The sequence below is a fragment of the Mastigoproctus giganteus genome, chromosome 4 (assembly GCF_048544385.1).
Source record: "Mastigoproctus giganteus isolate SK-2022 chromosome 4, ASM4854438v1, whole genome shotgun sequence".
NCBI classification, from domain to species: Eukaryota; Metazoa; Arthropoda; class Arachnida; order Uropygi; family Thelyphonidae; genus Mastigoproctus; species Mastigoproctus giganteus.
In genome coordinates, this window is record NC_143578.1 from 44,101,478 (window position 1) to 44,128,912 (window position 27,435).

General features: G+C 39.5%; 1 protein-coding gene across 1 annotated transcript in view; it reads left to right on the forward strand.

The window, feature by feature from the left end:
• LOC150086678 (MAM and LDL-receptor class A domain-containing protein 1-like) overlaps positions 1 to 27,435 on the forward strand; it is a gene marked incomplete at its 5' end in the record, with an annotated part of 129,091 nt that overhangs the window by 98,641 nt on the left and 3,015 nt on the right. Inside the window, 2 exons of the mRNA XM_090372222.1 lie at positions 3,997 to 4,185; positions 14,533 to 14,801. Coding sequence (XP_090228348.1) covers positions 3,997 to 4,185; positions 14,533 to 14,801 — 458 coding nt within the window. The remainder of the gene's footprint in view (positions 1 to 3,996; positions 4,186 to 14,532; positions 14,802 to 27,435) is intronic.

Below are 27,435 nucleotides of genomic sequence, written 5' to 3' on the forward strand. Positions count from 1 at the left end.
TTAAAACAGGGAACTGACGGAGAATACTATGGCAAACCCAGCAGGGGGTCCGGCGCTACAAAAACAACTTAAGGTTTATGAGGGGTCACACACCGGAAACTTATTCTGAACAACACACACTAGTTTCTAAAAATAGACGCTATGGTAGCCAGTGTCACGTTTTGTAGTTTTTTTGAGTGCAATAGAGACAAGCTGTTATGAGACAGGAAGAGTTGTTTTGGAGTATTCGGCCGACATCAAAGAACACAACGGATGTCAACAGGTTGTAAAGAAAGGGGTATAGAGAATCACGTGCTACGGGGCAGGCTGAACTAGGCCTTCCAACAAATGAAAAGAAAAAAAAATGGAAAAGAAAGAGTGATTGGAAGAAAACACTGTGGGGAGGCGTGGAAAACTCCGGGAGAAAATTGTGGATGGATACGGACACAAGAGGAGAGAGAGTGAAAAGGGAAGAGAAGGAGAGGGGAGAATTTTTTGAGCGGTGCTAGTGAAAGGGTGAGTCGGGAAGAGTTGCTTGAAAGATGATGAAGAAATAGCCGACGAAAAAAGTCGAAGTGGGGTTATCAGTAATGTAGTGAGTGAGAAATTAGGAGATGAACTGGAAAGGGGTAGTAAAAGGAAGTTCTGAAAACAGTGAGAATGAGAGAAGAAGATTCCCTTAGAACACCCAGTCCACCGAGGAAGGCGATAATATCCTGATATAGTCTTGAAAGGCAAAGTAACAACCCTGGAACAGAAGGTAGCCGTCCTGACAGGAAAAGTAGCAGATCCTGAAAGCGGAGTAGCAGTTGCGAACGCCATATGATGATGCCCTGGAAGCTGTAAGATGTTGCCCTGGATGGCGGAAGATAGCAGCTCTGGATATGGATAGGATAGAAGGCCCTTATGAAGACACCTGACCATAGAAATTAAGTAAGTGAAAGTTAATTTGAGAATACTGTAAGTTAACTGCTAGGGAAAGGACTGTAGTGCGATATTTGGGGAATTCAATGATAAGAGAAAGTTATTTTGAAAATACTGTAAGTTAAATACTAGTGAAAGGACTGTAATACGATATTGGGGAATTTAATGATAAAGATAAGATTAGATGGGTGAACCAAATAGGAGTAAATTCTACTCTAAGGCAATTACGGTTGTTTTGGGCAGTAATTTGGAATAAGGAGGATAGTAATGTAGATGAGAAAGTAAACGGAAGGAATTGTAGTAAAAATAGAAATATTAAATGTGTGGAGATAAAATTTATGTATATTGCCAACCCTTAAAGGTGTGTTTGAATGTGACATTGTATTTTGGTGATCAAGTTCTGTAACTGACAATGGTTAAAGAAATATATAAGAAAGAGGAATAGGGAATTAAAGAATAAATTGGTAGTTATGATGATACATAAAAGTAATGATCAATGATATATTTAACTGTAATGATAAAAAAAATGTTATTGACACCTATGAGGTATGATTTGATTGTGTTGTAATAGGAGCAGAAATAAGGTGAGCATATAAAGAGTGTAACTATTTAACATGTGTATGCGTAATGAGAAAGGCGAGATAAAAAAAAAGTCAAGTCTGTAAAGGAACCTGTTAGATAAGAAGAGACTGGATATGTTGTAAGTACCTTGGTGTTGAAACAGTGAAATTCTATTCTTAATGAGATTTGTTATGATTTAACTGTAAATATGCATAATAAACTTGTTTTTTTTGTATAACATTTGTGTAATTATTTGTTGTACTGGACACAAGCCCATCCGAAGGGAATAATATACATCTAGAAGTTTTCCCCCCAAAACCTGAAGTCTTCTGTGAAGTTGAATAGTCAGATGCGCAAGCGGGGAGATATTATAAAGGGGAGTTGTTTAAATAGGGGAATAAATTAAAATAATATAAATAATATATAAATACAACATTTTAAACCCCCCCCCCACAGAACCATGCTGAATGTTGGAATTTTTCGGATTTCGAGTTGGCATATTATAGCAGTAGCGCACCCATGATTTTTCTTTTTTGTTTGCAGCTAGTCTTGAGAAATGCTGAAACCTGACAGTCAATTTCCCCCCCCCCTCTCCTTTGGTGCGTCCCTCTATTAGTCAAAACAGTTGATAAACAACAGTAAAAAAAGTCAAACCATGATTTCAAGTCTTTCATTCAATTATGCGCTTCTCTCATTCTGGAAAAAAAAAAAAAAAGAATTCGCAGTAATAAAATATGAAAGAAAAAAAAAGTTTGGCTATATATCGCAGTTAATTTCTCCTCGTGATGTTGCTCCACTCTTAAAACTTTCCCGAACTAGAAACAGTTTGCAACTCAATTATTTTGTTTCGGAAATATCGATAAACATATCACGAAGCCCTTTAAAGGAACACACCATTTCTTGCAGAGCATTTCCTGCTTCTGTTAGTCTTCGATTTACGAATTTGTAATGCATTTGCAGATTCCGTGATATAGCGTGACAAATTTCCATTTCAAACCATCCAAAAACACGCCAGTTCTAGCACGATTATGAGTGAAGTAGATAGGGTTCCCTCTTGCCCAAAAAATAAAAAGTCTAGATAACATTTTTTATCATCATTTACCAACTTAGCAAAATTAAAATTCGAATTCAATTAAATATTAGAAATTGATTAACCTCTGTGTTAGTTTGGGACACTAAAAAAAAAAAAAAAAAAAAAAGCTTCCAAAGTATTTAAAGTTAAAACAATTAGTTCCAAACCTCGAAATATTTGTGCGAATTAAAATAAATCATTCGGGACGCTTAGAAGTCCACTAATTAGGATTTACGAACGCTAATTGGTTAGCGCATAAAAAAAAAAACAGTCTTTCATTACAACTCAGACGAGAACGATGGATTGGGACCGGGCTATAAATGCTTCGATCAACAAACTGTAATCAATCCACTTTTACGATGTCTTCGTCTATTCATTGTACAATAGCCCATTTTGGAGAGTCGCTCTTTTCCTTCCACTGGGGAAAAAAAGAAAGAAAAACTTAAACAAAAAATGCAGCAGAAGACATTCAGACTAAAGAACGAAGAATGCTTTAAAAAAAAAAAAATCAATCGGTGTCTCTATTACTCCAAAATGAAATCATTGGCGTCATGCGCGTGATTGCCATTACTGGCTGCCTGGTTAATTTCATGCGAGCGCGCGCGCAGCACTTTGAAATCTTGCCATTGTTGAGAGCACTACATTCGAAGTGTTCTTGTACGTCTGATGTTGCAAGCGACTTTAGTTATTCAAATCGTTTGGCTAATCAAGCTAATTTCCATAAACATATTTTTTTCGGTGGTAAAGAGGCACCTCTTAGCCACAAAAATACATTCCAAGACAAAACTACATATAAAATTTCGTTAATATATTCGGGACTGATGTGTAGGTCTAATGACCTTTGTTTGAAAACAAAATAAAATATTCAACAAAAAAAAAAAAAAAAAAAACATAATTGAAAAAAATCTCCGCTTGTTTTTTTCTTAATTTCGCTTTCTTTTGTGCGTGTGCCTGTGAATCAGTGTTGTTTTTAAAAAACTGTTTGCTACGTAAAAAAAGGGGGCTAATGTCGTCATGTTTTACTTAAAGAATAATTTTCTTTTGAAGTTAAGATTTGTACAGTTTTTACGGATTTATTTCGAAAGAAAGGCATGAAATCTTACTGGAATTGGGAAGGCGTGTCTTTGACAGCTTTCTCCAAACTGTCAGACATCTTTAACTATATTTTGACGATGCGTATACCATTTTCGTATTTAAATAATTATAGTTTTCACATAGAGTCAGATTACAGGTTGGTTTTTGTGGTTTAATCTTCCATGCACTTTTAGAAGGTTCATTAAAAGCCAAACTACGTGTATTTTCCTCACTATATCTTTTAAATCTACTCGCCTATCGATTAATCAATCAGCAGACATTGGAAAACTGATGAGAACTGTTCCTATCTTTTAACAGGCCGAATATTTAATAGTAATTAAGATTTTTAATAATCACGGTGCATTTTTTTCCCTTCTTTCTTTCAGGAGAATGCTTTTTTCATCGCCATATGTGCTCCTGGACTAATGTTGAACAGCCTGTCAAAGAGATGAACGCAACTTCCACATCAACGCAGGAGTCCTTAGCGGCTTTGGTGATAGAACCCAGCAAGTGGACCTTAGCTTCGACTACAAATAAGCCCCCTCGATTGAATGACCATACATTCCATGCATTAAGTAAGTTTTGTTTCTAGTATATTATATATATATTGAATATGCATATTTGCTCCTGGTGCTAAAGCAGTAGCATGTGGGGAAATGAATAGTAAACAGCTATCAGTGAATAAAGTTGCTCGCCAATCTTTGTGAAATAGCCTACTAAGTGGTGTCAGAATATCTATAGGATATATGAATTAAATCCAATCCATAGTGACTGGAAACCTCGTTTGCAACATTTACGTTGCAATCGAGGCTTTTCATCCATTATGGATTGGCTGAAAAACCACTAGGTTTTTCAACTAATATGGAGGTACATCCTGTTCATTGACTTATTTGTGAGAGATGAAAAACACGGCATAAATCTGGATCAAAAGGCTAAACTTGAGACCGACTGATTCATCTCCATGTAAAAAATGCGCCGGAAGTTGCCCCAGTCAAGCAGAAAAATCGAACTCGGTCATTTTCAATAGGTGGCAATCGAACGTAGTATATCGTACTATCACGAAAACAATGGAGTAAACAAATAGGATTGAAACTACCAATTATCGTTTTTCAGTTATTTAAACGATACTACTAGCGCCATACATTGGCTAATGTCGAAACTATTCACTATCAAGCCGGAACTGGCTCTGTGCCAAGTTTCATCTGTGTGCACAAAGGCGTTCTACTGGAAAGTCATGTTTAAGTTGGCCCAGTAAAACCACGTCGTCATGGATTCCAGGCCCGAGCAAAGAGTGGCGATAAAATTTTGTTTTAAAGCCGAAAAAAAGTGCAACTGAAACAGTTGCAATGGTGAGTGCAGCTTATGGACATGAAGCACTATCACGATCCAACATTTTTCGCTGGTATGGGCGGTTTCGTGAAGGGCGGGAAGATGTTCAAGATGATGCTCGGAGCGGGTGCCCATCTCATTCGGGCTTGACCATCGAAAAAGTTCGGCAGCTGTTAATGGAATATCGTCGCCTGTCCCTCCGAATGATAGCAGACCAGTTTTGCATCAGCAAGGATACCTTGCATCCGATTGTTGCCGAAGATTTAAAAAAAAGAAAAGTGTGCCCCCACTTCGTACCGCATGCATTGACGGCGGAACAGGAGGACCGAGTTGCTGAGTGTCGAAATTTAATTGAGATGGCAGACGGTGATCCAGACTGTTTAAAAAAATCATAACTGGTAATGAATGCTAGTGCTTTGCGCACGAATCCGATAAAAGACAATCAGCTGCATGGCTTGGAGAAAATTCGCCGAGGCTGAAGAAACTCCGGTTCCAAAAGTCTCAAACAAAAACTATATTGGTGATTTTTTTGATTGGCAAGGAGTTGTGCACAAAGAAATTGTACCGGAAAGACAGACAGTCAACTTTGAATTTTAGAGAGGAGTGGTGAATAGAGGATAGACTGTTGAAAATAATTCGGTGTGTTAGGCCAGATGTGACTGAATCGGGTGAATGGTTCTTGCTTCACGACAAGACACTTTCACACTACGCGGCCATCGTCATGCAGTTTTCCGCACAAAAGGGCGTTACAGTACTTCATCATTCCCCGTGAATACGGGGAATGATGAAGAGCTCCCCAAATGAAATTTCACCTGAAGGGACACCATTTTGACAGCGTTTGAGAAATCGAAACCAGAGTGATGTGTTAGGCCGAGTCACAAAAAGTCACCCTTAACCCGGGCTGATCGTTTAAGAGATCACAACTCAGTCAATCACATGGAACGCCAATTCTCTTCTGTTCTTCAGAAGAAAATTTACGTTCTTTTCTGAACATCTCTTCTGTTCTCTTCTGAAGAACAGAAGAGAACGCCATTGCAGTTCAGATTTTGTTACATAGATAATCATCCAAGTAATTAATCATTACGAAAGGCATTCAAAAGGTAAATGAAAAGCGAGAGTGGAGGGGGAAGCTGACGCTAGAGGATGTATCTCGCGTCATATGTTTGGTCTTGGATCGACTCTACCATTAAGGGATGCATTAAGACATGCATGCCGAGAATTCCTTTGCTGCTAATGAAGAAATTGCAGTGCGCTAGTTCAGCGGCAGACGGGAATTGGGGTCCCTTCAGAAACACTTTAACCCTATAATATGAATATTGCAGGGGAAAGATCCATATTGTAAGCGATTGTATAAAATTGACCTTGATTGGGTTCGCAACATTCGAATTAGTGGCAGTTTTGGAAACATGAATTGTTATTACTAATAGTAGTGGAAAATTATGCACGGAAGCAAGCTTACACATCAACCAAAAAAAAAAAAAAAAAAACACTTCCAAAATCACCTGTCCATCCATCTAATAATATCTGTAATCCTTCCTTAAATTTATTCAAACTACCTACTGCCACAAGAAACCAGAAGTGGAAGTTTGTTCCAATAATCGGATACTCACAAGCAGAAAGCAAATTTCCAAATATCTGTTCTGAAACCACCCTTCCTCAATTTAAATTTAAGCCCCCGTGTAGTTTTGTGTAAGAAAGAGTTAGAATACCATCATCATTAAATTTGTTCATTCCATTTGAATAAAGCCTTAAATACTTTAGTCAAGTCACGAGTGCCTAATTTTCAAGCGCTGCAATCTACAGAACTGAAATCTTTTGTTGAAAAGAGTACACCCTTTTATATCCTTGACTACTCTGGTTGCTCTTCTCTGCACACGTTCCAACAAATTCACATCCTTAAAATGGGGCTTCCAGATCTGAATGCTGCACTCAAGATGTGGTCAGACCATTACCTTACACAACAGAATAATCATCGACTTATCTCTGCTGATAAAATTCCTGCATACCATTGACAGAATCTCATGAGTCCTCCTAGCAGCTTGGCTTCACTACTCAGAGAATTTCTTGTCAGACTGAGCTCTCGTGGGTTGTTGTTTGGTTTTTTAAGGAGCATTAGCAACTAAGGCCATATTGCTCCGGGATATGCGGTGGTCATTCCCTGACCTTTCCGCATCCTCCGTATTTGGTGGTGACGGGCTCGAATCCCGGTTTAATCAAGAAGCGTGTGCTACGCACTGCTGCTCCTTCCCACCTGGCTACGGAGACGCCGCTCTCGTGGGTAGTACAGTTGATACAATCACCGTCCTCTCCACACCAGATAGAAAAACCCTAAGTTCGATTCCCGTCAATGAAGCGAAGAATCTTTATGGGGTCTTTTTCGCAACGTGGGGAGTTAGTCGGTCTGAGGAGAGGGTGGAATTGTTTCTCCCACCTCCCTGAAAACTCAGATTTTCATCCATCAAGTCCATCGATAGAACACACGCAATTCACAGACATAGTTAATAGTTAATATTACGCTCTGGGCTTCCATTATTTTGTTCGAGCACGAGAATTTATTGTTTCTTGTACGTGAGTATGGAAATTGTTTTAGTCTACTACGTGTTTGTTCATATTCGTCGTCAAAGGCTAATCTAAATATTGTATATCATTATGTAACCCTTTCATCCCCTTACCATGGACTATAAACAGATTTTTAAAATGATGGCGGTGTAGCCAGAGGAAAAATTGAGAAGGCCCCAAATAAGACCTTATTGGTACATATCCTCTTTTCAGTAGAAAATGTATACATACTTAGGGGTATTTTTTCCATGTGATTGTTCAAATATGAATGAAGTGTGTTTTGTTTTCCTTACTGCAACATGAATCAGCGAGGAATAGGTCTATCGTCTCCAGAGAGACTCAGAAATGCTGAGGCAGCTGTAAATGAAGATCTGGCGTTAAGCACCCCAGAAAAGTAGTTCCGAATCCCCATGACGATTCTAAGGAATCACCTTCAACATGAAATTATGAGAAAAAAATTAGACCTTGAATTTTATCTTAAGACACCCTGGGCCTTATTTGGAACTCCACGCTTCTAATAAGGTCCATTTGACTACTTCAAGAAACAAAACTACAGCTTACGTACGGCAGATTGTAATTCTAGCTAGTGGTCCTCCTAAATTTACCAAACTAGACGACAACCACTAACATTATTGTAACTTTCCAGGGTGTACAACCAAATTCAGCGAATCTCCAAACTTTAAGTGAACCTTGTTTGGTATGCCTTACCTTATAAAAAACACAAATCCTCTTGGATGGAATCCAATATACAATAATTTATAACTATCCACAGATTGTCAAAGTGATCTGCTCTCGGACACAAAAAACTGACTCCGTACTCTACTCTTCTGAAGAGTATAAGGCTTCAGATGACGCAATATTTAAGAAATCCGCATTCCAAGATGGTTCCTATTGGATCTAACTTATAATGCGCCATTATTATAAAACGAATTTGTGCATTTATGATCTAATAAATATATAATTGGGCCCAGGGGCGTTTCTAGGGTATGTGGCGCCCGGATACCAATTAAAATTTGGCGCCCCCTTTAAAATTTTCTTGATATGTGTATGTAAGTTTCAGGTTTTCAGGTTTCCCCTTGTACGTTGACGCCTGGGTGCAGTGCACTCTGTCACCCTCGGGACGGCCCGCCCCTGATTAGTGGCACCTGAAGTAAAAAATTGTAAGACGATAAATATTAATACCTTCACACCCAAGATGAAAATTAAAAAAGGGGGAAAAAAACAATCCTTTGAAGAAACAATCGTGGGCGAGGTTTTATTCTGTTAATACTTATGCGTAAGGATATAAATGCAGATTTTTATTTTCTTGAGAACCGCAAACGGTGCACTTTTCTTACGACAATTGGAACAATTATTTTTCGTCGCGTGGGGATTTAAAAGAACGATATTCGCGTTTCGCTATTTTACTTAAAATGTCCAATAAAATTGCGACTTCCGAGCAAAACACCGGCGGTGCATTGACCTCACAGTCATTGCCATTAAAAGAAGTGCTCGCTCTGTAGAAGATTCATTATTAATACGTAGGCTCAAAGGTGAGCTCCTTATTTGCGAAATAAAAAAGACTTAAAAAAATGTAACTAGAAACGCTATCCTTTCAACATCACGTGACTTTTAATTAGAGCACAACGTGCGGGGAGTTCGGGGTACGTGGGGACAATCAACGCTAGTTTAATGTTACTTCTGCACTGCATCCGTCAATTGTGCATGTGGGCCCGTAGCAAATTACTTGGACGTTTATTCTTTGCTGACGACGTTGTCTAATGATACCGGTTGCCTTCGAGCTAACGATTGATTTGATGCCCATAAAAACCCCCGAATAATCGTAATATTTTGGGGTGAACGTGGAAGCATTCCGCGGACGTCCGTGTGTTACCAGCACGATCGCTCATTGACCACAACATACCGCGTTATTTCTACATCACAAACAATCCATTACTTTTATCCTACATCCTAGAGATGATTAATTATGAGTACTACACCAGCTAGTCAAAAGTTATAGAGCATCTTTCTATGCATAGATAATTTGCACGTTTTTTTTTTATATTAGGAATTAAGGTAGTAAATGCGGTAAATTTGCCAAAATGGACACCAGTTCATTTTTTATTCGGTTTGTAAAGTCTAATTTTAAAGATATTAGATAAAGATATTTTAAAGACTAGAAAGAACCGAATAAATTTATGAAAGTTTTTATTACATTCACGATACAGACTGCGTAAATGTAAACCAAGTCCCTACATAAACAAACACTGCTCATATTGCTTACTGTGCAGTTTTTCAAAAAGAACCAAGTCACCCTCACCGATGGTATCTTTACTTTGTTGTGGTGGTGGGGCTTGCGTGTCTCAATGATCTACAGAGCTATGCTGGTGGTAGCTTGCTACCGGTAGGGCCTTCCAAGCCAGAAAGGTCTGTAGCTAGAGACCAGACGAAACAAGATACCCTGGTCCTCCAGGTTGGAGGTTAATGCAATCCGCCAGCTCTTCATGCATCATAAAACGTTTTTCAATGCTAAAAGACCTATCAGAGAAAGAATCGGAACCGCACAAAGTCACTGGCCTTGAAAAAGAATAGAAACATCTCACGTTTGGGTGTTTGTCATCTGGTATTAAAAGCCATCACATCAAGCCAGTCTGCCCAATGCACTCCAATATCAGTGATCATCGACCTGTTTTTGCGATTGCAGTTAATTAGCTGTTTTTAATTCTATGGTAATCCCAAAGGGTTGTTGAAAGCAAACTTTATCATCCTAATATAAACGGATGAGTTTGAGGATTGAGAAGCTAGAAGAAACCTTTTGATGTTGGAATTCAATTTATGTGGGTTGTAATTTTCAGGGAATGCACATGAAGGTTGGTAATTTCAGAGATATCAAGTGGAAAGAATATATGAAAGGAATGAAGTGTGATTACAAGTACCATTTCAGAAATTCCTGTGGAAACATACTCAGAAAAGACATCATTCAACATCAGTGTGACAGAGAGTGGAATGGGTTTTATTTAGAGAAGGGTTATCGATTGGCTTGATTGCTCTCTTTTGAAGATTTTTAGAAAAGCATTGCGAGTGCCTTTCCATAGGAAATGATATTTTGAGTAAGGAAAATAATTCTAAACTTGGATGCAAAATCCACCAAGAAATCGTAGTTTTTCAAAATCTTCGTGGGGCCAATCACAGAGGGCCTTTATACAGTAGGGCTTTAGTCTCAGAAGCGAGGATAGTCTACCTCAACACGGGGAATGCATTGAGGCTTTAACTATTCGCAAATACTTTTCCTTCGTGACAATTTAATATAGTGAATTTGTCACTTGTTACACCTTTAGAAAGTTCTGGGTTTGATCCCGTCAAATAAGAATTCTTAACGTCCACATCAGTGAGGACTTTAGCTGATCTCGCATGAATTAGGATTTCTCCGTGAGTTATTCCAGCTTTTTTCAACCACATAACATACAGAACTGATGCACTTTGGTACCTGGTGCCCTGCGACAAAAGTTCTGTTGATGTGTAAAAAAATTTCCCGAATAAAAACAACCTCATTTTTCTCATTTTCCTCAACTTCATTTTTCAGAATTAGGAGAAAGTTTTGCCCTTTATGACTATTTATGCTAAAAGACTTTTTCAGCTATTTCGAACTTTTAATCCCAAAATGAGATGCTTTTATAATACGAGTTTTTGGCGAGAACAGATCAGTTCACTTTCGCACTCTCAAATATTGAAGCTAACCCAAAAAACCAAGTCAAGCCTGATATTTCTCTGGAAAATTTCATGTATTCTGCTCACCTATCACGGTTATCAAAATTATAAAATGGACGTGCTTATCTGACAGGACGTACCTAGATAGCATATCTTGCTAGATAATTCTTTATCTCAGAAGAACTGATTTCAAACCAGAATGACTTTACGGATAGGACTCACCTGACTGGACTACCTAATTGGACTTTACTAGCTGCACTTACCTCAACAATACGAACTTGCCTTCTCCTTTCATGGATCGGAGTTATTTTCTGTCTCCCCACAGCTCCTAAAGGCGCAGAAATTGTGGCCTCACGAGGCGAACTCTTTTGCTGGCACCCAGTATTTGGGTCTCCTGTTGTGCGGGAATGCTGGCACTCACTGCTTTCTCCATATGGATGCGAGATTAAAAAAAAATTTTTTTTTTTTTTTGCTGGCACCCAAGGACTTTTATTACTGTCTGTGGGTGCGGGATTTTCTTTTTCCTGACCTCTTGCCCTCCTTTCTAGGCGGGATTTTGCTGGTGTCTGGGTTCGGGCTCCCTAGGTACGGGATTGTTTTTGTTGGTTATTTGGAGCATTAGCAACTAAGGCCATATTGCTCCGGGATATGCGGTGGTCATTCCCTGACCTTTCCGCATCCTCCGTATTTGGTGGTGACGGGCTCGAACCCGATCTAATTAAGAAGCGTATGATACGCACTGCTGCTCCTGCCCACCTGGCTATGGAGGCGCCTAGGTACGGGATCGTAGCATCCACTAGTCTTGCACTTAACCAGTGGATTTTGAATGTTTTTATTTTGTTATTTTAATTATTATTTTTTTTCTTATTTTTATTTATTAATTTTTTTTCTTATTTTTATTTATTAATTATTTTTTTTATTATTATTTTTTTTTACTTATTATTATTTATTTTATTACATCACTTGTGGATACCCTTAGCGCCCCTTCAGGGCCCTCTCCTTCTATAGATTTCTTTGCCCTGTTTGCTCCTGAGGACGCGTCTCCTAATGTCGCCTACAACTTTCTCTTCACCTGGACTCTCCTTGCTATAATCTCCCCTTCCTTTATCGAGGGCCACCTGCACCCTCCTCTAGGCAAGCATGTAGGTGGCCGAGTCAAATGTTTCGCTGAAAATCTGAATGGAGAACTTGTCAAAGTTTGTTGTTGATTTAAAGATAGAAAAGGTGGTTACTGACAAGAACCGGGAAATTTTTTGTCAAAATGACGTAGATCGGTTGCACAAATGGTCTGAAAAAAATGGCAACTAAAGTTTAATGCTTCTAAACAGAAATCCGGGAGTTACTTAAAGCTAGGGGAAGTGCAGTTAAAGGTGTTCCAAAACGAATAAAACTTCGGGGTTACTATTTTCCAAAACCCTAGGGTTGGAATGCAGCATAAACAAAGTGGATAGCCCACCTTATCTGGCAGGGACTGTAACTTGTCAGTAGCCCTCCTGATGACTACTGCTAGCTGGTTGCTAAGCTGCAATTCGTACAACACAGACATGGCACCACACTAAAAATAAACCCAACCTGGCACTCACGACTGAATTAGAAGTGTTCGTGCTTCTTTTTATGACATTCAGCTAATTTTTGGGAAACCCCTGGTATCCCAAAACAATTAACACTTATATCCTGAACCAAAATCAGCAGCTATTCTGTGATTCCCGTACTGGTTACAACAACCTCAATTACATCTTTGTTCGAAACTCTAATTTTATTTCTGTTAGTATTTTGGAAATTCCTTCCTCTCCCACCATAGTCTTCTAGATCCCGTTGGGGGTAAGGGGCTGCTATCGCACTGAATTAAGGGGAGGGGGAGAATTACCTACTCAACTAAAGTCTTACGAGGTTGTTTCAGTCCTGCATATTAATTTTTAAAATAATGCAATAATGATTAGCATTAGTATAGGCATATGATGCAAGAAAGCAATCTTATACAGCATCGGCCAAAAAAAAAAAAAAAAAAATCTTCCCATTTCAGCCATCCATTCGTTCCAAAAGTTTGTCCACTTTAAATTTATTTAAGCTATCAACTTCCACAACGACAGATGGAAGTTTGTTCCAGCAATCAACTACCCGCTGGCTAAAGGCAAATTTCCGCACATCTAATCTACAACTGTCTTTACTCAATTTCAGTTTATGCCCCCTCAGGTTTGTAATCTGAGCAAGAGGAAGAATCCTATCAGCATTGAGCCTGCTCAATCCATCCAAGGCCTTATGCACCTCAATCAGATCATCTCGCAGGTGCCTAATCGCCAGACGCTGCAATTTGCAGAACTAAAGCCTTTCTTCGTAAGAGCACCCCTTTGTTCCCCTAACCAGTCTTGTTGCCCTTCTCTACTCATTCTAGCAACTTTACATCCTTCCTAAAATGAAGCTTCCAGACCTGAATGCAGTACTCAAGGTGTGGTCTGACCATTGCCTTATATAAGAGGATAATCACCTTATCCCTGCTAGCAAAATTATTAGGAATAATGGAAAATAGTAGTTAACATTAAATAAATGTATATTTATGAACGGTACATTTTGAGTAATTCGATAAATTTCTATACGCTTCCAAAATGCATTTCACTTGAATTCGTTGTACGAATACACACTGGTTGAAGCGTGCCATCTAGTGGCCAAGTAGCAGACTTCAACTCATCTAATTTCTCAGTGTATGAGATGATCCCAGTTTTCATTGTTTTCCTTCGATATATAAATTGAAAAGGATGGTATTTTGCAGTTTATATAAACATTTATTGTCATCCATGAACGAGACCATCCTTGTACGTGCGTGCTTCGGTTTAATCAGTCAAGTGCGAATGTGTTTCCAATGCTGGGCGCTAATGGGTCTACTACCTCTGTACTCGTTATAGGTCGAGACCCAGTGTCACTCAGCAAGAAATGACTAGCAGCACGAACTCCCATATTTGCACTGCACTGTCCCATCTTGAATCCTTCAGTAATATAAATTTTGGGCTAAATTGGTACTTTAGAATTTCATTATTGAAAATGTGTTTGGCAAAATTTAGGATAAGAAATAGACCGTAAAATCGTCTTATTAGTCTGTTGGTGGCGCCATCTAGTGTCGCAGATATAAAGCTTTAGCATGTATCAGAGACTGGACTTTGTAGTATCGGCTATTATTCTTGAAATAAAACTAGAGTTGTACAATAAGTGTTTAAATTTGAATAAGATTTAAATAGAATAGTTTAAATAAAAATAATACTTACATTATGGATATATAAATATTAAAAAAATAAATATATAGCATAATATCAATAATAGAACATCAAATAAATTCAGTACTTTTTCCCTTTCAGCCGGTTACGTGTACTTTGATAGTATGAACGGTGAAGAAGACAACATTATTCTTCAAAGCCCTTCATTCCCTGTCTCCAATATAGTTCTGGACTGTCTAACATTCTGGTTTGCATATTTTGGACGCCTACATTCGGCAGTCCTTCGAGTGTTTCTTATCAGTGAAAATGAGAAAAAAACTCTGTGGGCAATCAAAACCTCCCAACTGAATGCATCACTTTCAGAATGGATTTTTGCACAGACAAGTATTAACACTGAATACACTTATCAGGTAAAGTGATTACTCATTCTTCTTATATGCGTGTATATTTATATTTTTTACATAATTGTATATGCGAATACTACTCTTGTAAAATATCAGTCCTAATAATGTGGCCACTTAGTGTATCGGATTCAACAGCCGCTACCCCTGTTACTCTACTAGAAGACTAGACACTGTCATCGTGGGTAGCACGGTTGGAAGAATCGCTGTCCATCCCACACCGGCTGGAAAAGACCTCAGTTATAGCCCCATCGATGACGTGAGGAATTTTTATGGGCATTTTCACAGTGTGGCTGAGTTAGTCAGTCTCAGGCGAGAACAGCATGGTTTTCTCCCGGAAACTAAGGTTTTTGTCCAGCAAACAGAAAGTCGACCTCAGATCACGCACAATTTACCGAAAGTATACGTGGAGCAACGTGGCCTTAGTTGCCTCAAACCCAACAACAACAACCAACTAGAGACTCAGGATATCGATGTGAGCCCTCTAGCCTCACATCGAAAAATTAAGTTCGCGTACACTTTGCAGAGTTATTTTTAATCCGAAAGAGATAATTGTATATACTTGGGGTGATTGCTATCCATCTTGCAGGTCGTGTTCCTGAGTGGCTCAACAATGTGATTGGAGCTATTCGATCATCTGAATTCAATAGCAGATCTGAGAGCCACATTCAGAGCCTACGCTGCGTGCTATCTTTGAAGAGCTTATTTCGCATAGGTGACATTTTTCCATTGATTTGTTTTCTAAGTTTATTTTATTTTATTATTATTTTTTTTATTTGAAAAATTGTATTTAATTAAAATTACTTCATTTCGTCTACTTATATTCATCTCTTGATATTTTTAGAACTAATTACCGTATCGTAATAATTAAGTATTAAAATTCTTTCCAGATTTTGAAAGAAATGTCCTGCTTTCAAAAATAAATAAATAACGAATTGTGGGGCGCTGAAAAACTTGAAGATGGCGATGGACACCTTGGAAAGTGTTGCACGAGTGAACACTCTGTAACTCTGCAAAATACTAAGGTCTGGCAGTATACGAGTAGATATTACACTATATTACTAAAAGCCATTGAACATCTTGAACGTTGAAGATCGCCCAGCGTCGATTCCTTCTAGGCATAATTTCCACAAGTTTTTAGTAGCAGACTGCAGAAATATTGTGCCATTCCTCTTGCAAAGCTGAATACCAAAATGGTACTCCCGATGCAAACTTCATCCACAATTTCGGACAACGCTGGATTGTAGATGGTTTTGGAGTTCCCCGCACGCACACACCTCGCTATCAGATTGAAAGTTTTTAACATGATCCGTAACTCCATAGAACCAGCTCCCACTGTTCCAGATCCCAGGAACAATAAGTTTTGCACCAAGCAAAAAAATAGCTGGCATTCCGCGGGGTAATGTGTGGCTTATATGCAGCTGGTCAACCGCGAAAGCTCGAGGTCCTACTGTGAGTATTTGCACATCCGATATCAGATTTTGCACCAATGACTGTGAACTTGGCTACATAGTGTACATAGTGTTGAGGATAAGGTGCCACCGATGGTTTCCCACAACTGCACCATCTGTTCTCTTGTGTTGAATATTCTGTAGATGCGAGAAGGGTGAGTAAAGTGTGGTTCGTGTAGTGTAATGTAACGTTCTGTTGTTTTTCTTGTACTTGGCTGCAGGGCCCTGATGGGACCCCACGTTACCCTATACAGCCACGGGAAGGCGGCCAGGTCAGTAGGGATTGGCTCTGGCTAGCCTCTGCCACGGTCGCCTGAGCTTCCTAACAAAGATAAAGTAAGAAGAAAAGAAATTTTTGTTGAAGAGAGGCACTAGGTAAGAGAAGAAGAGCGGTCAGAATGAGGGAAAAAGCATGGGTGAACAGACAGGGGAGATTGCCCACCCTAAATTTGGGTTTAGGGATGGCATTTAAAACTACAGGGACCGGTGCCCCTATATGATCGCCAGAGGCCAGAGCACTCTGTCCCGCACTCGAAGGAGTGCCATCAATCCCGCACCATACGGTGCTAGCAATTTCCTACCCTTTGTGGGTCTGCAACTGTATCCCGCACTCAAGAGAGTGCCAGCTATTATCCCGCACCAAGACGGTGCCAGCAAATCCTACCCTATGTGGGTTAGCACGTGGATGATCTCGTTAAATACTTCAGCCCCGATCAGGGATTATTTTGTTGTCCAGCTCTGAGTTCGGCAAGTTTGTTCCTTCTGGTGGTAAACGCTGCTTGCGCAAACTTGGTCAGGGCCTTGTAGATGTTCTCATTGAGAAGAAGAAAGTACTCTTGATCCCGGGGTTGCCTTGGATTTCTGTCATAAATTTAATTCTGCTGTGGTCGTAGGTGGGTCATTCATACATGAGATGTGCCCACGATTCTTGTTCGCCATAGTAGCAGAAGGGATCTCCTTTGATCCCCAAAGCTATCAGCTTCTGTTTGAAGGGTCTGTGGCCAGTGATTATGAAGGTGGCCTGTAGTCCAGGCAAGTACCAGAGAGGGGTTTTGGGTACATCATATTTATGTGGGAGGAAGCGCCTTGTGATCTCACCATTTGGTGTTGTTGCTTGTTGCCATAGTTCAAGAAGGTGGTTGGTTTGTAATTCGTCTTTTTTTTCCTGTCTTGGTTTGTTTGTTAGGTCCAGCTGTATGTCAAGTAACTGTGTTGGGATTCCTTTCTTCAGCGTGGAGAATAGCCGTCTTCTAATAACCTCGAGGTGTAACGGAAGGCATCCAGTGATGGTTTGTAGCGCCGGAATGCTGACCGTGCGGCCAATTGGAATGTTTAGTTAATCACTGTATCACCAATGGTCGTACAGCGGTTCACTTTGGAATACCTATGGACCGAACAAACAAGCCGTTGATATGGGGAAGTTGACCGCTGCAAGACTGGTGATTAACGCATCGACTGATCATGACCGCTTCGTTAATATGGCGTGCCTGTAATTCACGTGTATTCTGAAGTAAACAGGTTCACTCACTCCGGTGTGGCGACAGGTATCGAACCACAGTTTCCCAAAATGGGAGGTAATTGTTATATCCATTATACTGCTAAGAAGAGGTTCTTTGAGAATAAGAGTACTGCATAATATTAGGATCATGTTCCTAATGAAGTGTCCACTGGGTATACACCTGTATTGTCACCGTAGTACTTATAAACTATTCACTCCACACCAAGTGGAAAAGACACAGGTTCGCGTCCTGTTAATGACGCGAGAAACTTTTGTGGGCTTTTTTCACTCCGTGGGTGGATTAGCCAGTTTCAGGCGAGAATATCAAGATTCTTTCTCCCAAAAAATCGGGTTTTTCCGGCCAGAAAAACAGGCAAACCGACAACTCGATTTAAGGACATAATACGCAGAATGAGGTTGTTTTCGGGTAACCCTAATATGACAGCTTTTTATACGCCTTTATACTTACTCGGAACTGGGGAACAGCCAAGTGAGACAAACATACTCAAATCGGAAATGTTATCTGATGACTTTTGGCAGTATGGGGTGTATGTGTTTGTACTTTGTAAGATTATATTATATAATGAAGCTAAATTAAATAGCTGGACCATTTATTTTCTTTCTTTTCAGATGACTCCATTATTTTTGCAGATAACCACGTTGTTGCATTCCACGTCGTTTGATTTCTACACTCAGTGGGCACTTTATTAGAAACATGATCCTAATATTACGCAGTACCCTTATTCTCAAAGAAGAACCTCTTCTTAGCAGTATAATGGATATATCAGCTACCTCCCATTTTGAGTGTCTCCACACCGGAGTGATTGAACGTGTTGACTTCAGAATACACGTGAATTACAGGCACGCTATATTAATGACGGCCTCCGTAGCCGAGTGGGCAGGAGCGGGAGTGCAGTAGCACACGCTCTTTGAGTAGACCGGGGTTCAAGCCCCTGACTGCTGAATACGGTCGATCTGCCAACCCGCACTGGACCAGCGTGGCAGATTATGGTCCATTTCCCTCAGCATGAATTGTTGAGGAGGCTTCCACCCTGCAGTGGGTTGATAATGGCTGCACTTTACTTTACTTTACTTTACTATATTAACGACTTGTGACCATAGTTGCCTTGGCACTAACTGAAACAACTTGGTCCCCTTAAACATTATCGATTTACCTCGCCGTGGTTTCTAGCGCTTCTCAGTTCCTCCAATGCAGTTGGAAGTAGGCTCCTATGTCTGACGGCACATCCAATCTAATGCGACATTGCTTTATTAAGTTGATATGCAATGGATGCTCGTGGTCTGCAACGTTGAAATATACTCTACTAACTCCTCCTATTTTATCGTTCGTCCCGGAATATAAACAGAAAATTTATTTATTTTTTTTACTGCCCAGCCGTTAACTCACAAGTGCCGGGGTCCTTTTCCCAACAGAATATACGATAACACATACCCCACACGATAACATTGGTCTTTCATGACGGTATAGTATCTTTGCCAAGTGCCACTCATTTGTTGACGCCTGAATTCAAATCGTAAGAGGCTGGAAGAACACATAAAGTATTCATTGTTTTCTTCATGCTTTGGTCTGCTACCTACTTGACTCAATTGGAATTGCGATTTCTTGAACCAGACAAACTTTTTCTAATGATCCAGGAACCAGTTCTTGTGATACAGTGCTGTATGTTGGACAACATCTAGCGCATCAAACATTAGCATGGTTGTAGCCCCTAGTCTATGGTTGTACGTCTTTCAAATGGGTGCGTAAGTGTCTGCTCCTGCATGCACAGACATGTTCTAGCGTGTTCAATTTCTTTATGGATTGAAGAGTAAATTTCTCGGACCTCTGTATATTATGTACTGCACATATTTAGGAGTATATTACATGTTACAATACTGGTATATAGTTACGAAATTACAAACTGATCAAAATAATGATATTTTTAGATCGCATTTTATATACCATTATATCTTGTATTATAGCGATTGTATTTGGCAGTGAAGATGTTCAAGAGACATTGTAAATAGCCAGTAGCAGTCGAGGGACTTTATATGGTAGATTGTCATGCCTGTGCCTCATTAACTACCCTAGACAGCCGATTCCGATGCCATCGCTATTTGGATACAGGACCAGCATTGCTGGATACGTTTGGTGCTTAGTGTTGTTGAAGTACAGCATTCCATCAGCAATATTTAACCCCGGGGGCTCACATCTGGTGAGTATGGGCTTGGCAAACCCAGGGTCCTGAGCTGGATATCATCATTCTTCTCTTTCTTGGTGATTCCTTTCTACTTCTCTCTCTCCCTCTCAGGGGGTAACTTGGGAATTTTTTTTTTTTTTTTTTTTTTTTTGGCTGGTGCAGAATAAGCCTTAGGCTTCCTTGTACCATATGGCCATTAATAATAATAATAATATCGTACCAGTTTGTTTATTCACTTACAACTGATTTTGGTGGAAAATTGTTTAGGTTCGTTATAATTTTTGGAAAGATTGACGACAGTGATACTAGTATATAAGGGATTTTGCCGTTGGTTCTGGTGGGCACAGTTGGTAGAATCATCGTCCTCCTCGACCGGGTAGAAAATACCCGAGTTTGAATCCCGTCTGTGACGTGAGGAATTTTTATGTGTCTTTATCACAACGTGACTGAGTTAGTCGGTCTCAAGCGTAGGTAACATGGCCGATTGAACTAACGGAAAGAGGATTTCGCTTATCGACTATCACCCAACCTAAGAAATATTTCAACTGTTGGATATTGTCAGTTAAGCTACAAGTGGATGCTGTTGAACCTTGTGAAATAACTGATTTTGATCAGTTATTTCACAAGGTTCAACAGTATTACAAAGATACTACAACACTACAAGCATATAATTCGATCTTCAAGCAAAAGACTCCACCTAGTGAGAAAACCATTTTTTATGAAAATTACAATAAATAGTACAGACATAAATTTCAAGCTAATTATAAAATTGACCTCCCTATCAGCGGAGTAGTTTGAGGTCTGGGTTCGAGTCACACCTCCAGACTGGGAAAATTTTTACACCGTCTCTTTCACTCAGATTAGAGTTAACCGATCTCAGGAGAAGATGCGGGTTTTTGGACTCCTGCAAATAGGCAATCCAACCCGAAACACGTCCGGCTATACGTGTCCGGAAGGCAATGGGAAACTATCAGTAGCGAAACTACAAATTCTGAACCCCCACGCGAGATTCACAAATGGGCCCCCTGTCTCTTTAACAACCATGTAAAACTAACGGTGTGGTCCCCTTTGGGACGCGGCTGTGGACCTAGCAGTATGGTAAGTTCATCTCTGGAAAACACCTCATGTATTCTGTATAAAATCTCCAGCTTTACGGACCTGCCTTCGAACAATATGTTTATCATCATCAATTAGAAATTACCAGGTAAAACCTTGGAGCAGATAGACCAAATAATTAATTAATCAAAAATAAAATAATAAAAATATGCGTGTGTGAGAGTGCGCATGTCTTCAAGGATCTTCAGCTGGCGTCATTTAAGCAGACACACACGCTACAAAGACAAATTACATCGGTAGCCGTGTTAGAATGCAATTTCGATCGGGGAGTCTGTCCAGCGTGGTAAACAGTCAGTTATGTCTCTTTTGTGCAGCCATATTTCGCCTTTTGCTTCTTCCTCCGAGTCTCTTTGTGCACAGCTGCGCGTAATTGTCTCCATTTGTCATCTGACACAGCAGACAGCATTCTCTAGATCTGTCTTGTAAACAGCGGTGATTTACGTTCACCATCACATGTTTCGTCCAAAATGGCTGTTGACACGGACATTCGAATTATAACCTCTAATGACTTTCTCCTTATTCCACACGCTTTTCTTCGCAGCTATCTGCGTAAAAATTTACCCTTTCGCGTTTATCAAGTTTACTGTGCCTTTAATTTAACTCTCTGATTCCAAGTCGAGAAGCTTGCAATAAATATTGCCATTGCGACAGCTCTTGGGATTCCGGTGAGATTGCCGGGCCTTTCTCAAATGCAAAATACCGTGTTTCGTAAGCGAACATTTTTCTTTCGAATTTCGCCAGTGTATAAAACACGTCTCACACAGTATGTATACTAAAGAATAGCTTCTTGAACTTTTAGAAGAAAATACGCTGATGTCTCAAAACACCAGCTTTTTTCTTATTATAGACTGGGTGATACAGATAAGTTGGTCCTTTCAACATTGAAAACAAAACCGAAATGAAATATAAATTTTAATGTTCAGTTATCATATTAGTTGTAGGGTTTTAAGAGCATCAGCAACTAAGGCCATATTGCTCCGTGTATATTTTCTGTAAATTGCGTGTTCTGTGTTTGATTTTCTGTTTGCTGGAGGAAAAACCCGAGTTTCTAGAAGAAAAGAATCGATCCAGGTGATATGGCATTGGTAGCAGTTGTAGTACGGTTTTAGGTGAATCAGCAACTTAGGCCATATTGCGCCGTATATAATGTCTGTAAATTGCGTGAGTGTGTTCTGTGGTCAATTTGCCTGTTTGTTGGATGAAAAACCCGAGTTTCCGGAAGGAAAGATAATGCTATCCTCGCCTGAGACCGACTAACTCAACCAGTTGTGAAAAAGTCCTATAAGAATTCCTCACGCAATTAACAGGATTCGAACTCAGTTCTTTTCCACCCGGCCATTGATGGCACATTATGAAGAAAGATTACAAAAATTATTAGAGTGGGAGTGTGTGTTAAATAATGAAATTGGAGGAAAGAAAATAGAACAGGTAAAAGATTATTGATGTTTGAGGAGTCTAAGGGTGGAAGAGGCAAAGAGCAGCAAAGAAATAAGAATCATTTTACAGCCCATAATTGGTTTGGACTCATTATAAGCGCATTAGATTAATATGTTCTTGTCTATACTCCGGCACGACCACCAGGTCAATGGAGTTTACAATAAATCATCAATACAAACGGTAGTCATATTTAGCAGTCCACTCAAAGAGCGCGTGTTACCGCACTCATGCTCTTGACCACTCGGCTGCGTCAGGCCTGATATTCTCAAACAGTCCTTGGAGTTACTTCTACAAATAAAATTATGCATTAGAACGAGTAATTGACTAGAAAATCATGTTACAGTGGCCAGAGAACCGCCATCGGAAAAGCAGCTTGCCGGCAAAGCCGGAGACCAATCATGTTATATATAAAAAAATTGCTTGCATTAACCTGCAATTGCTAGATATAATTAAAAACAAATAAACAAACTGAACAGTTGGTTTTAAAACTAATAATGAAAAATAACAAACACTAACTTGCAAAAATTGCTTGTAACACACGTATAGAGCTTTGTTGCATTTGCTGCATATGACCGGATAGCCCAATAGTAACTTCAGTAGTAATTAGCTATCCAATCATATTGAATAAATTCTACTAAAAGTCACCTTTGCATTTAGACAGGCTAGTCTATATGCTCCTTCACAAAATTCTTTGGACTGTTGATCGAACCATTCTTCTACGACTGCTTTGATTTTGCCATTCCAATTGAAACGACTTTTTCTAGCTTCTTGTCGAAGAACCAAGAACGCGAAAGCCACATGATGACAAATCTGGTCTATATTCAGGGAATTTGAGTGCCCCTCCAGCACATCTTTAGAAGCGAAGCTTCATTGGGTTGACAATTTGTGAGCTTGCGTTATCGTGAAGAAGGATGGTGCCTTCTATCATTTTTCCTCATAGCTTGTGTTTGATGCTGAGGAGCAGGCCTCAGCATCATTCCGGTTAATACTGACATCAGATTCTTTAAAGCCTATCAGAAAAAGACCACAGGGGTCGAAGAAATTGGTTGTTACAACTTTTCCAGCAGAAATCGGAGATCGCGACATTTCTTCGTCTTGGAGGCTTGAAAATGCTAGCAAACTTCACCATACACTGCCAACATTCTGTTATGAATTCCTGTGGTCCTTACCTTTCAGCAGTTAAAAATTGCATCACTGCATGCTAATCCGTTTTGGACTCTTGTTTTGCGAATTGCATAAGAAAAATTACAGACTTAACCGTGTATTTTACAGACTTGAAGAGTAAGCAACACAAAGGCGGTCTTCTTATCAACCAGCATGTCAACGCGTTGGTTTAAGCGTGTCCGTTTTTCCGTCCTACTGAGGACTATCACGCTTCAAACGTGTTTTTACTGAACAACCCTTGTACGTACTGATAACTATCTGCAGTTGCTACATGTGATGTATTTTTAATATATTTATTTATTGTTTTCTGCTTCTGGATATCTACTGTCATGTTTCGATATCTTATTATACAGACCTAATACAATCTAGATTTCTCTTGTCGTTTCATTTCAATTACTCATAGAGTGTTATAAGAGAGGACTACGTCTGTCAAGATATCAGTAATCACTGAAGTACTGTTGCCATTTCATTCTGTGTCAATAATTTATCATCATTACTTCGTATGACTCTCCTAATACTTGAGGAAGATGAATCGAAATCTATATTCTTATATTAATCTTTTCTCTGTCAAAGCTGCTTGTCGTGGTATTTTACAAGCATCGGCAACTTAGGTCATATTGAGCCATATATATTATGTCTATAAATTGCGTGTGCTCTGAGGTCGATTTCTGTTTGCTGGACGAAAAACCGTGTTATCTTCGCCTGAGACCAGCTGACTTATCCACGTTGTGAAAAAGGCCCATAAAAATTACTCACGTCATCGACAGGACTCAAACTCAGGTCTTTTCCACCCGGTGTGGGAAGGACGGCGATTCTACCAACTGTACTGCCTGCGAGAGCGTTGTTTTCGCCTCAATACCAAAACACTAACGATCCAAAAAATATAAAATAATAAAATATCGGTATTGAAAAAATTCAAGAAAAACGCAACTGTAGTCAGCCAACATAAAGGGTCATTGGGTAGCCATAGAGAACATTGGTGGCGTGCAATGCTGGATGCTTCAAAGTCTATGAAAGGGGCGTCGAAACTGAATCTGCAGAATTGTGTGGTTTGAAGAAAAACTGAGCTCAAAAGGGGGTGCAACACCCTCACTAAAAAAAAAAACCTGAAAATTGCTTAGTGTGCATTGAGTGCCAATGCTTATTGGTCCTCTATTGTTTGCAGATTATAATGGACAAACTTTGATAATCAATCAAGAACAGAAGAGTACCAAGACGTCATTATAAATTTTTGCACTCCCTTACAATATGGGAGAATCGACTTTAATGCACATTGCATTAAACAAAAGTAGAACTTGTGTCCAAATCTTCGAGGTAGCCATACTGAACATCTAGTCTTGCAGAAATAAAATACCCCACCTTTCTTCTCCGGTGTTATGTATGAACAGTATTGTACTTGTGTTTTGCCATTAATAAACATAAATCCCAATGGATGCCGTTTATTGTCGCACTATGGACACGAGATATTTACGAAGTAAATGCATTCGCATAAACCTGTTGTTCCTAAATCTCGCCCTCGTGGGTAGCACAGTTGGTAGAATTGTCGTCCTCTCCATACCGGGTAGAAAAGACCTGAGTTCGAATCCCGTCGATGACGGGAGGAATTTTAATGGGCCTTTTTCACAACGTGGTTCAGTTAGTCTGTCTCAGGCGAAGGTAGCATGTTGTTTTCTCCCGGAAACTCGGGTTTTTCGTCCAGCAAAACAGAAAATCGACCACAGAACACACACAATTTACAAACAATATACACGGAACAACATGGACTAGTCGCTGATACTCCTAAAACCCTATAACAACAACATTCCTAACTCTCGACCAGCTGGCAGTGCCAGTTAGAATGGAACCTCCTATCTTGAAGGTGTCCGTGATTTTACACCATATTTCTTCCCCTCCCCCTTTGTTTACAATATGAAAGCGACATTATCGGTTGCGATCGAGTTTTAGCCTAGCTTGTGCTTGTCTCCGCTCTATTTTTGGTCAATAGACGCTGATTGTAGACTATTAGCACAGCATGCACTGATACGCATGTCATCTTCACTGTTGCATCATCACCTTTCGTGAATCAGTTGATATCTCCTGTCTTAGTTTTAATAAAGCATTAATGATGACATCAGGACTAACTCTACATATAAATGAGCTCACTTCTCATGCATTACTAAACGACAAACTGTTGCATTTTGATTTGAGAGAAAACTCTTCCATGTCGGAATATCTGACTCTTTCACTGACTTTTAAAGTCTTCTGTAAATTACTTTCATTTCGTCTGCTTATGTTGGTATTAGTATTAGAACAATAATTCAAGGAAGCCACAGGCTTTTGCTGCACCGTCCAAAAAAGGAAAGTAGATAAGAAAATACAAATTATGAGGTGGGAAGCGCATAATTTGTATTTTTTTCCTGTGTAGCCCACATATTTGAAGTCTTTTCTTGTACAGTCAACCTTTTGCCAATCCCACCATGCGAATTGCCCGTCTGTGGACTCTTTCAAGAAGCTCAATGTCTTTTTTCAGATGAGATCTCCGTATTTGGACACAGCATTCCAATTACAATTTCCTTACAACTGGCTTATACAGTGGGATTATGATCTCTTTACTTCTAAGCATATTGTTCGATATATCATCAATAGGACACCATGGACTTCCCTGGACGCCTGTTTATACTGCTCAGAAAACTTAATATCTGCTCTTATCGTAATTGCCAGATCTCTTTCTTCCTCGACAGTTTTTAATTCATCAAATGTATAAGTTATTTTGGAGTTCCTCTTCCCTAAGTGTAAAACCTTGCCATTGCTTCTTTAAAACATATACCACTTTTCTGAACTTTCTTGAAGCCTGTTCAAGTCATCCTGAAGGTGCGCTGCTTGGCACCGATCATTAACGACTCTCCCAATCTTTACATCGTCTTCAAATTTTAACATCATGCCCTTAATCACATCTTCGATGTCGTTTATGAAAATGAGAAACAACAGTGATCCAAAAACCAAGGATTGGTTTTTGGTTCACTGTTTGGTTCACAAGGATTGGTCCAAAAACCAAGGATTGGTTTTTGGACCAATTGGTGTAATATCAGTTACTTCTGATATTACACTAATCTGAAGAATGTCCATTAATTACAACCCTCTACCTTCTATCCTTCAGCCGCCTTGAGATCTATCTTAGAATCTTTCCAGTAATAACAACATGTTCCAGCTTATACAGTAACCTCTCATTAGGGAATGAGTCAAATTCTTTGCTAAAATCCAAATGAACTATGTCGAAATTGTTCCCTACATCCAGCTCATGAGTAACTGTGTCAAAATTGCTTACTAGGTTAGTTAAACATGTTTTTCCACTTAATAAAAACCATGTTGTGTTTACTTCACAATGCCATTTTTATCTAAATATCTCTGGATTGCACTCTTGATCATTGCCCCTAAGATTTTCCCTAATACTGAAGTCTAATTAACCGGTCTGTAGTTATTGACTTCACTGTTAGAACCGCCTTTGTGTGTTGGCGATACGTTGACACTTCTCCAATTCAAAGAAATTTCTCCAGAGCCCAAAGGTGCCCTCATAACTAACTTTAATGGTTCATACACACCCTGGCGTCCACCCTCAAAATTACTGGGTATATTACCATCAACTCCGGGAGCCTTACTTACCTTTATGCTTGAAAGTTTTTCTAATAAACAATCATCTGTAATTTCGAAATCACTAATTTCATATGGCTTAGCCCAACTCGCACAGCCTCTTCTCAGCGTGAAGTGTCTTTGGTCAGTAAATATCGATGCGAAGTACC